The 12,214-nt window shown below is 42.8% G+C and overlaps 1 protein-coding gene across 3 annotated transcripts in view; it reads left to right on the forward strand.

The window, feature by feature from the left end:
• The window catches only part of ptprk (protein tyrosine phosphatase receptor type K), a 553,573-nt gene that overhangs the window by 319,614 nt on the left and 221,745 nt on the right, over positions 1-12,214 (forward strand). For all 3 annotated transcript variants that reach the window (XM_068025166.1, XM_068025170.1, XM_068025171.1), the window contains exon 6: positions 10,118-10,417. In XM_068025166.1, the coding sequence (XP_067881267.1) occupies positions 10,118-10,417 (300 nt within the window). The remainder of the gene's footprint in view (positions 1-10,117; positions 10,418-12,214) is intronic.

A 12,214-nucleotide genomic window follows, 5' to 3' on the forward strand; every position in this document is an offset into this window, starting at 1 on the left:
ACTTACTAATCAGACCAGCTACATTTTCCACCAAATCATTCATGTAAACTAGAAACCGCAATGGTCCCAGCACTGATCCCTGCGGAACACCACTAGTCACATCCCTCCATTCAGAAAAGCACTCTTCCACTGCTACCCTCTGTCTTCTATGACCGAGCCAGTTCTGTATCCATCTTGCCAGCTCCCCTCTGATCCCGTGTGATTTCACCTTTTGTACCAGTCTGCCATGAGCGACCTTGTCAAAGGCTTTACTGAAGTCCATGTAGACAACATCCACTGCCCTTCCTTGATCAATCATCTTCGTCACTTCCTCAAAAAACTCAATCAAGTTAGTGAGACACGACCTCCCCTTCACAAAACCATGCTGCCTCTCACTAATAAGTCCATTTGTTTCCAAATGGGAGTAAATCCTGTCCTGAAGAATCCTCTCCAATAATTTCTCTACCACTGACGTAAGGCTCATCAGCCTGTAATTTCCTGGATTATCCTTGCTACCATTCTTAAACAAAGGAACAACATTGGCTATTCTTCAGTCCTCTGGGACCTCACCTGTAGCCAATGAGTATACAAAGATTTCTGTCAAGGCCCCAGCAATTTCCTCCCTTGCCTCCCTCAGTATTCTGGGGTAGATCCCATCAGGCCCTGGGGACTTATCTACCTTAATGTTTTTCAAGACGCCCAACACCTCCTCCTTTTTGATATCAACATGACCCAGACTATCTACACTCCCATCCCTAGACTCATCATCCACCAAGTCCTTCTCTGTGGAGAATACTGATGCAAAGTACTCATTTAGTACCTCGCCCAATTTCTCTGGCTCCACGCATAGATTCCCTCCTCTGTCCTTGAGTGGGCCAACCCTTTCCATGGCTACCCTCTTGCTCTTTATATACGTATAAAAAGCCTTGGGATTCACCTTAATCCTGCTTGCCAATGACTTTTCATGACCCCTTTTAGCCCTCCTGACTCTTTGCTTAAGTTCCTTCCTACTTTCTTTATATTCCTCAAGGGCTTCGTCTGTTCCCAGCCTTCTAGCCCATACGAATACTTGCTTTTTCTTTTTGACTGGGCTCACAATATCCCTTGTTATCCAAGGTTCCTGAAACTTGCCAAACTTATCCTTCATCCTCACAGGAACATGCCAGTCCTGGATTCTAATCAACTGACATTTGAAAGACTCCCACATGTCAGATGTTGATTTACCCTCAAACAGCCGCCCCCAATCTAAATTCTTCAGTTCCTGCCTAATATTGTTATAATTAGCCTTCCCCCAATTTAGCACCTTTCACCCGAGGACTACTCTTATCCTTATCCACAAGTACCTTAAAACTTATGGAATTATGGTCACTGTTCCCGAAATGCTTCCCTACTGAAACTTCGACCACCTGGCTGGGCTCATTCCCCAATACCAGGTCCAGTACGGCCCCTTCCCTAGTTGGACTATCTACAAATTGTTTCAAGAAGCCCTCCTGGAGTTTCCTTACAAATTCTGCCCCATCCAAGCCCCTAGCACTGAGTCAGTCCCAGTCAATATAAGGGAAGTTAAAATCACCCACCGCAACAACCCTGTTGCTTTTACATCTTTCCAAAATCTGTCTACATATCTGCTCCTCTACCTCCCGCTGGCTGTTGGGAGGCCTGTAGTAAAGCCCCAACATTTTGACTGCGCCCTTCCTATTCCTGAGCTCGACCCATATTGCCTCGCTGCATGATCCCTCCGAGGTGTCCTCCCGCAGTACAGATGTGATATTCTCCTTAGCCAGTCATGCAACTCCCCCACCCCTTTTACATCCCCCTCTATCCCGCCTGAAGTATCTAAATCCCAGAATGTTTAGCTGCCAATCCTGTCCTTCCCTCAACCAAGTCTCTGTAATAGCAACAACATCATATTTCCAAGTACTAATCCAAGCTCTAAGTTCATCTGCCTTACCTGTTATACTTCTCGCATTGAAACAAATGTACTTCAGACCACCAGTCCCGTCGTGCTCAGCAACATCTCCCTGCCTGCTCTTCCTCTCAGTCTTACTGGCCTTATTCATTAGTTCTGCCTCAGTTATTTCACCTGCTGACCTACTGCTCTGGTTCCCACCCGCCTACCACACTAGTTTAAACCCTCCCGAGTGACACTAGCAAACCTCACAGCCAGGATATTTGTGCCCCTCCAGTTTAGACGCAACCCGTCCTTCTTGTACAGGTCCCACCTGTCCCGGAAGAGATTCCAATGATCCAGATATCTGAAATCCTCCTTCCTACACCAGCTGTTTAGCCACGTGTTTAGCTGCACTATCTTCATATTTCTAGCCTCACTGGCACGTGGCACAGGGAGTAATCCTGAGATTACAACCCTAGAGGTCCTGTTTTTTAACTTACTGTCTAACTCCCTGAACTCTCCTTGCAGGACCTTGTCACTCTTCCTGCCTATGTCGCTAGTACCAATGTGTACCACAACCTCTGGCTGTTCACCCTCCCCCTTCAGAATGTCCCTTGCCCGTTCAGAGACATCCTTGACCCTGGCACCAGGGAGGCAACATACCATCCTGGAGTCTCTTTCTCATCCACAGAAGCGCCTATCTATGCCCCTGACTATAGAGTCCCCTATAACTATTGCTCTTCCGCGCTTTGTCCCTCCCTACTGAACAACAGAGCCAGTCGTGGTGCCCCTGCTCTGGCTGCTGCTGTTGTTTTCCCCTGATAGGCCATTTCCCCCCCTCCACCCCCCCCCCAACAGTATCCAAAACGGTATACTTGTTAGAGAGGGGGATAGCCACAGGGGATTCCTGCACTGACTAACTGCCCCTTCTAGCAGTCACCCATCTATCTGCCTGCACCTTGGGTGTAACCACGTCTCTAAAACTCCTGTCTATAATACTTTCCGCCACATGCATGCTCCTAAGTGCATCCAGTTGCTGCTCCAACCGATCTGTGTGGTCTGTGAGGAGCTGATATTGGGTACACTTCCTGCAGATTTAGTTGTCCGGAACGCTGGAAGCGTCACGGACCTCCCACATCTCACAGGTGAAGCACATTACCCCTCTAACTGACATTTCTAGCACTAATTAATAAATTAATTTAAAATAAATACTTATTAAATCCTTACTAAATTAAGTTACAATTAACTATATAGTCCCTAGCGCTAGATTTCTGCTATAAATATTAAATGCTAAATACAGTAATCTCCTCCCTCCGGTTTAGTTACTCCTCTACTTATTAATTAGTTAATTAGGGTTAATTAGTTTATCAATGTTTTATTTTCAAATTCAGCGCAGATTCCCTACCAGCCAATCAGGTCACAGCTCTCCTGTGACGTCACTTTTTCAGTTTTTTTTCCCACCCAAGGTAACGTACTCTGTCTGCTCACCGCTCCAGCACTCTGCCCTCTGAGTCTTCGCCCAACCAATCACCTTGCAGCTCCCCTCTGATGTCACTGTTGGCTTTTTTTTTTCAAAACTCTGGTGCACTAGAAGAGCTCCTCTCCGCTCCGCTCCTGGAAGGTAAGAGACTGGGCCTAGATCCTCGGGGTCGATTTATAGGCTCCGCTCCCGGCGTTCTCTCCACAGGTCCGCTCTGCTCCGCTCCCGGAAGGTAAGAGCATGAAAGCTCAGTCCGAAAGCATGACCCCGAGCTTCCGGTTGCTGGCCATTTCAACACACCCCCCTGCTTTCATGCTCACATTTCTGTCCTGGGATTGCTGCAGTGTTTCAGTGAACATCAACGCAAGCTCGAGGAACAGCATCTCATTTACCGATTAGGCATGCTGCAGCCTGCCGGACTGAACATTGAGTTCAATAATTTCAGAGCATGACGGGGCCCCCCATTTTACTTTTCTTTTTCTTTTTTCTTTTTTGTGTTTATTGTATTTTAGTTTGTTTCTACTGTGCCTACCCATTTTTTTTTTCATGTTTGTGCTTGTGGCTGTTCAGTTTTTCAGTCCATTAACACCCTATCTGTACTCATGCTTTGTCTTTCAACACACCATTAACATATTGTTTGCCTTTGCTCCATGACCTTCTGGTCAGCTATTCTGTGACCTTGTCCTATCAACACCTTCTCTTTTGTTATCTCTTGCCCCACCCCCACTTTACTTGCTTAAAATCTTTCACATTTCTTATATCTGCCAGTTCTGAAGAAGGGTCACTGGCCTGAAACGTTAACTCTGCTTCTCTCTCCACAGATGCTGCCAGACCTGCTGAGTATTTCCAGCATTTCTTTTTTTTATTTCATTCAAAATGCTGTTGTCTATGTCCTCACATGACAGGTTAAATAGCCTGCATGTATCTACATTAAATATTCTTCTTAGCACCTTCTTTTCAGGAAAAGGATGAGATACTGTGTCTGATTTCACAATGCAGCGCTCTCGGTGTGGAGTGGTATTTGCAGGGATTACAACTTGGGAAATCAAAGGTGTGCACGTGATTTTCTATGTAAGGGTGTATAATCACAGGCTGCACTCCCACAATTTCCCAAGATGTGCTCGCTTTAAGTGCCGTTCCCCTATTCAGAGCACCATTTGTGTATACATCATGGCATGACAGATGGAAAACTAACAGTATTGAATAAGTAGCAGAACATATCTCTGCCGATACATTTTGCCATGCCAGTGATTGTATTTTGTATGTTGCTGAGTATCCTGAGGCTGTCAAAAGCCAGATGCTCTTATATGTCTTTATTCATATTATTAGGATCTTAAAATACCAATTTTAAGCTGCTTATGAGATTAGTGGCCCATCAAAAGTGAAACAACACATTTATTTTTCTATGTGATCGATTGTCGTGTGTGGGCTATACTTTTCAGTTTTCATTCAGTCCATAAGCATTTTTAGTATAGATATGTGCTTTGAGTGGTATGAGATTTCTGATCGTCACACTACAAGCGTTAGTTTTGCTTAAATGAAGATGAATATCATTCAGATGATTAGCAGCAGGTCTGGGAATACTCCCTATATGCCAGCTGATTTTAGATGCTTGTAAACACAGTCCCATCCTGCTTGCGTGGTGATGACCAGATGTCAGCTAATACTGTGATGTCAGCTAAGAATCTGTATCTGCCTATAATTCATAGGAAACGGATGACTTTTTAATGCAAATATGTCAAAGTGGTACTGCATACGTTAGAGCTTTTATGGAGAAGAATAGCAGTGTAATGAAAATGATAAACAATAATTAATAATTTGCGTCAGTTTTGTAAGTGGCAGTTAAGTTGTACAATTAGTGTAATTAGTACCCAGTATGGCTAGCTGGCATGATGGATCACAATCCAGATTTTGTTGACTCTCTTCTAGTGTGATGTATAGGGTAATTTAGCAGCTTTGAACACTTCACATGCAACAGCTGTGGTGGCCTCATGCTAGGTCTTTGGCATCTGTCAGCACAGTTGCAAAATGTTCAACATTGATGGGGCTCTCAATCTGATTTTTTTCTCCCCTTAAGACCTAATGAATCCTTCTGGGGTATACATTAGTATGCTAGAAGCAGATTATAAAACACTTTGAAACTAGAGGTAAATCAACTTTTAAAGTGGTAGCAGCTATATCGTTTCCTATCACCACCATCATTACTGAAATGTTAGCCTGCTCAGATACTGTCTTCAAAAAACAGTCTTCAATGCAACTTCAACATGAACGGGACCCTGTATATAAAAGTCAGGACTTGTAGCAGTTGTTCAATTTTCTATTCATCATTATCTCTACACGTTAAGGGATAGACAAAGCTTCATAAGCAGCGACCTCACGAGTGCCCCTGGAGAATTTATTCCTTTGAGAGCAGCTAACAAAGTTGTAGACTGCTATTTTTAAATAAGTTTCATGGTTGTGTTGTATAATATTTTCACTGTGGATTTTCATTTCTGCTTCACTAAAAAAAATCTGGGCTTGAATTATAGCCTGTCCATAAAAGTGGAATCTTCCAGTGTCTGAGATGACAGCAAAATGTGGTGGATATCCTACATCTTTCCAGTAAGCAATTTACCAGTCAAGTTAACTGTTAACCCTGGAACGCCAATGAACAGCAATGAATAAAGATGCAGCTTTCAGTTCACAAGAGACTTTGTCTGCTTATGTAAACTGATTATGTAATCAAGCCAATTATGCAATGAAAAGGCTTTAGGGGAGGATGTGTGAACTGTTTTGATTCCCCTCCTGCTGAGCTAATCTCCAGTATCTTTTGTGGGGAAAGCACTCAGCTGAAATCACAATCTTCCCATTAAGCCGGATGAATGATTGATAGGAAAGTCATCGATAGAACACTTCTTCATCCTTTATTGCGGCCAACTTGAAATATATTAATAAAGGTATTGGAACAGGTTTGCCAGGGCTGGATTAACACATGGGCCTTTAGAACCAGTGTTCAGGGACCCTAGCCAAATAGGGGGACGCCACAAGGTTTCAGCAGTCACCAGACAGGCACTGCCAGTTAGTTACATTAATTCCAGCAGGTATTAACTGGAATTGGAGTGCAGAGGCCTGCAGTCTGTTTATTTTTATTTTATTTTTATTTAGAGATACAGCACTGAAACAGGCCCTTTGGCTCACCGAGTCTGTGCCGATCATCAACCACCCATTTATACTAATCCTACACTAATCCCATATTCCTACCACATCCCCACCTGTCCCTATATTTCCCTACCACCTACCTATACTAGTGGCAATTTATAATGGCCAATTTACCTACCAACCTGCAAGTCTTTTGGCTTGTGGGAGGAAACCGGAGCACCCGGAGAAAACCCACGCAGACACAGGGAGAACTTGCAAACTCCACACAGGCAGTACCCAGAATTGAACCCGGGTCGCTGGAGCTGTGAGGTTGCGGTGCTAACCACTGTGCCGCAGGAGGTAGGGGGTTTACTGTGGTCAGACTTTTGCTGCCTAAACTCTATGGCCTGCACGTGGTCCAAGACACCCAAAGAGGAAAGTTGAGGCTGTCAACAGAGCTGATCAGTCAGTGTGCCACGGAATTTTATGGAAATTGCCAAATAAGGTCAAGATCATGCTCTTAATGAAAAATATCCACATGATTAAAGCATCATTATTTTTACCAGTAACGTTGAATTGATCTTGATGTGCGCTGATTTTTTTAAAAATTCATTCACGGGATGTGAGCGTCACTGGCGAGGCCACCATTTATCGTCCATCCCTAATTGCCCTTGAGAAGGTGGTGATCTGCCGCCTTGAACCGCTGTAGTCCATCTGGTATAGGCACGCTCAAGGTGCTGTTGGGGAGGGAGTTCCAGAATTTTGGCCCAGGAACAGTGATATAGTTCCAAGTCAGCATGGTGTGTGATTTGGAGGGGAACTTGCAGGTAGTGTTGTTCCCACCTATCTGCTGCCCTTGTCCTTGTAGGTGGTAGAGGTTGCAGGTTTGGAAGGTGCTGTTGAAAACAGCTTGGCAAGTTGTAGATGGTACACACTGCTGCCACTGTGCATAGTTGGTGGAGGGATTGAATGTTTAAAGTGATGGCTGGGGTGTCAATCAAGTGGGCTGCTTTATCATGGATTTTGTCAATCTTAAATGTTGTTGGAGCTGCAGTCATCCAGGCAAGTGGAGAGTATTCTTTCATACCCCTGACTTGTGCCTTGTCGATGGTGGACAGATTTGGGAATCAGAAGGTGTTACTTGTCACAGAATTCCCAGCCTCTGACCTGCTTTTGTAGCCACTTTATTTATATGACTGGTCCAGTTAAGTTTCTGGTTAATGGTAAGCCCCAGGATGTTGGTGGTGTGGTCTTCAGCAATGGTAATGCCATTGAATATCAAGGAGAGATGGTTAGATTCTGTCTTTTTGGAGATACCTACGAATTAGGAGCCCCTCGAGCCTGCTCCACCATTTGATAAGATTATGGCTGATCTGAATGTGACATCAATTCCATGATCCTGTCTGTATCTCATAACACTTGACTGCTATGTCTAACAAGAATGTAACTCAGCCTTGAATATATTCAATGACCCAGCCTCTATTGCTCTCTGAGGAAGTAAATTCCACAGACTAATGACTCTGTGAGAGAAAACATTTCTCCTCATCACTGTCTTCAATGGGAAACCCCTTATTTTTAAACTGTCCGCTAGTTCTAGTCTCAACCATAAGTGGAAACATCCTTGCAGCATCAGTCACGTCAAGTCCCTTCAGGATCTTGTACGTTTCAAAAAGATCACCTGTCATTCATCTGAACTCCAACAGGTCTAGGCCCAAACTTTTCTCATAAGATAACCCCTTCATCCCAGAAATCTATCGAGTGAACCTTCTTTGAACTGCTTCTAATGCAATTTTATCCTTTCTTAACTAAGGAGAACAAAACAGTAAACAATACTCCAGATGTGGGGCTGGGTTTTGTGCTGGAAGTGGGGTTCCCAGCGCCCCCCCAAGTTTTGAACCTCCACATTTTTTTTTGCCCAAATGATATATCATGCCCAGAGCCCCGTCTCTTTAAAGATGATCCTGCCATGAAGAGCTGCCGGCCAATCACAGGGCTGGCAGGTCAGCAGTATTGGCAGTGCCACCGAGATGGTCCTTGCCTGGCATTTTTGTGGCACGAATGTTACTCGCCACATCACCCCAAGTCTGGACATTGTCCAGGTGTTGCTGCATGCAGACATGGACTGCTTCAGTATCTGAGGATTTGCAAATAATACTGAATATTGTGCAGTCATCAACTGAGCTGGCATTGCATTTCAACCCTAGGTTTGATGATGATGAAGATGGTAGAGTGATTGTGTGTATCAGTAAAGAAGGTGGTGACTGGTGCACTGAGCAGAGAGAGGAGGCCTTCCTGTTTGAGAAGGGTAAATGCTTTAAGCTTTCCATCACATTCCTCAGAACCAAGTTTGAGATTAAGTTGCTTGACTCAGTTATGGAGTTCCCTAACCGGTCTTCCATGGATAGAACAACCTTCCTCACTGTGCATCATCAGCGAACATCCCCATATCTGACCTTATGTTTGAAGGAAGGTCATTGATGATGCACCTGAAGATGATTGGGCTTAGGACACTAACCTGAGGAACTCCTGCAGCAATGTCCTGGGGCTAAGGTAATTGGCCTCCAACAACCAAAATCATCATCTTTTGTGCTAGGTATGACTCCAACCAAATACTAAGCACAAAATAATGCCATTGGAGAGAAAATGAAATACAGCACATGGGGCAGCAGCTGAACTCAAATGACACTGATTGACCCTCAGAACAAGTGCAGTAAAGAAATTAATGAGCAAGATTTTTATACGAATTTTCTTGCTTGAACTCATACATATTTTGCAACCATTTTTCTGAGTAAGTATAATTTTTTTTCTATGGCAAAATTAAGCAATTTCATTTAAGCGTAATATCTTATGATATCATTTGCTTTATTATTGGTGCAGTGTATAAATATTGTAGGGGCCTGTTTCTTCATGCATTTTTATTACTTGTTTGTGTTTTAATGGATGGGAGCGATGTGTTTGTATGTAGGGGTTGGGGTGGGTCGGTGGGGGGTGGGGGGGGGTGTTGGTGGTGGCAGGAGAGACATGAGTGGTAGAATTTGGAAAATGGTCTTGGTTTCTAGGGACCCTGAGTTTCACTGAAATTGTTGTATGACAGCAGAAGACTAGGAGATAAACAAAGGTTGCATTATGAAGAAAAGATTAATGTAAGGTTATTTTATTGAACAGTAAAGAAATGCAGAAATATCTTGTATGTCATGAGCTTAATAATGCTACTTTTACAATGAGCATGCATTGAAGTATATTTCTAGTTGATTCTTGAGATGTTTGAATACAATAATAGTAATTCTTCGATCCAGCAGTCCAGTGTGTTTACACAAGGTGTGCTGTCCGAGAGTACCATTGTGTGCTGGAAGGGCCAGGTTGACTAATCATTTCTATAATTTACACAGTTTCCTATAGTTAAATTGTTTCCTTGTGTTTTCTTTTCTGTATATGGGTAAGAGTTGCTGAGATTCTTATAGAAGTGAGGAAACTGGTATCTTAAGTTTTTTTTCAGGAACTTTCTTTAGCAATTATTCTAGGGTTAATTTTTTTTTAAAGTTTGCCAGTTGAACAGTATTTTTTAATTGAGTAAATGTTGCAATATGGAAAATATTTTAATTTATATCTGCTTACAATTTTTCAAATTGTTATTTTTCCCTCCTGAATAGAACCCATGAAGTCACCAAAAAGCCTAAAGATTGCAGAGATATATGCTAGACATCTTATTGTTGAATTGGAGTCTCTGGGCTACAATGTAACACGTTGTCACACGTACAACGTCACTGTGTGCTACCACTACTTTGGTCACAACAAAAGCAAAGCTGATTGCATGGAAATGGATCAAAAAGCACCCCACCATATTATTCAACACCTACCACCTTACACAAACATCAGTATCAAAATGATTCTGACAAATCCAGAAGGAAGAAAGGAGAGTGAAGAGGTTGTCATCCAGACAGATGAAGATGGTAATTATTATGTTTTATGTCATTATCATGATTACAGTGGTAGACTTGTTTACTTTCAGCAAACTTTCAGTTTTGTTCAGTGAGTTAAGAAATGCATTCATTTACTGCTGCAGCTTTTACAGCATTGTGCAAAGTGTATCATTGTTGGAAAAAGGGTGGCATCTTTAGGATGAATCGGGGGATTTGATTAATTGCAGGCAAGTTCATGCGAATTATTACTTGGTAGATTGTCTGCGATACTGTTAGGGTTATGGGTGCAAATCATATTGGCTGCATTAAAAATACATTGGTGCTAAAATGCAGGAATGTTTAATCTTTCATTGGAGCTGGAGAAAAATGTCTCATGGCACTTCACAGTTGTGTAAAAAGAAATAGTAAAGTGGGTACTGAAGTATTTATAGAGGGTGGAGGGTGGGAGACCAACCGCATGAGCATTGGAATAGGTGATTCTAGAGGTGACAACGGCGTTGATATGCATTTCAGTAACGGAAAAACTAAGTAGAATAGAAGTGGGTGATGTTATACAGGTAGTCTTTTGTGATGGAGAAGACATGGAGGTCCAAAACTCAGCTTAGGTTTGAATAGGATGCATCTAATGACTGAGGAAGCGGTGGAACTTGGGGCGTGGGCTAAAAACAGCTTTGATTTTCCCAAAATTCAGTTGAAGGAAATTGCTGCTTATTCAAGACTGGATGTCAGCCAAGCAATCTGACAGCACATAAGCAGTGGATATGCTCTGGCTACGCTCAGATAGATGAGTGGAACAGATTGAGGGCCGTCCTACATTGCTAGACAACAGAGGAGAGGCTTTGGAACAGGATGGTGCAATCAACTGTGTCAAAGCAAGCAAAGAGATAGAGGGGAAATTATGCACCACCAGACACAGTGAACATCATTTGTGACATTGGTTTAAGTCATTTCAGTGCTATGGGTTGGAGTGGTACCTGATTGGAGCGATTTGAGCATGGAAATAAGGGGGAGATGGCCACGGATCTCGGAGGTGACAAAATGTTCAAGAACTTGGAAAAGAAGGTAGGGTGGAGATGTGGCAGTAGTTTGCAAGGACGGATGGGTCAAAAGTGTATTTTTTAAAATCAGACTGAAGTTAATTTTGAAAAGGAAGAGAACAATGTCTGAGGATCGGTAATCATTTACCAAGTAATAACTTTTCAGTTGCAGTTTATGTTTCAATTAGTGATGGAATTGCAACATATCCTGTTTTAAGACAGTTCCTTTAAGTGACATACTGATATAAACAGTCTTGTTTGGAGGTTCACCTCAGTGATCTGCATGTTATTATATTGGAACACTGGCTACTGTCCATTAAAGTAGTGAAGGTTTATAACTTACCCTTCACCTTCTTACTATCTAAATCTCTAGCATTCATGATGCCCAACTTCTGTTCAAGGCATTGCAGATTCTGCAAAGTTCCAACAATAAATGCTTTCACTTGGCCATTATCACAGTCTCGGATGAAACTGATTAAGAGCCAATTTAGGTTGCAAATCATGTCTCAACTGAACAACTTCTTTGCGTTTATTTTGTACCGACTGCCAGCTGCGCTGTGGGATTCCACAACATTGTGTGTCCGTGCGGGCTTTCTGATATTTTGACCAATGCACCCTTGTAGAATATTGACGTCAAGCATTTGCACTATAATGTCACAAGAAAAAAATGGCCTGGATTTTGCGGTCAGTAACGAAGTGATGGTGCTTGTCGTTGACCTCAAAGGAAGTGCCCACAAAGATCTAGCTATCTCAGTGGCATGCATTTCATTTTTCCCAACATTAATTTCAT

This window comes from Heterodontus francisci, chromosome 3 (assembly GCF_036365525.1).
Source record: "Heterodontus francisci isolate sHetFra1 chromosome 3, sHetFra1.hap1, whole genome shotgun sequence".
Taxonomy (NCBI): domain Eukaryota; kingdom Metazoa; phylum Chordata; class Chondrichthyes; order Heterodontiformes; family Heterodontidae; genus Heterodontus; species Heterodontus francisci.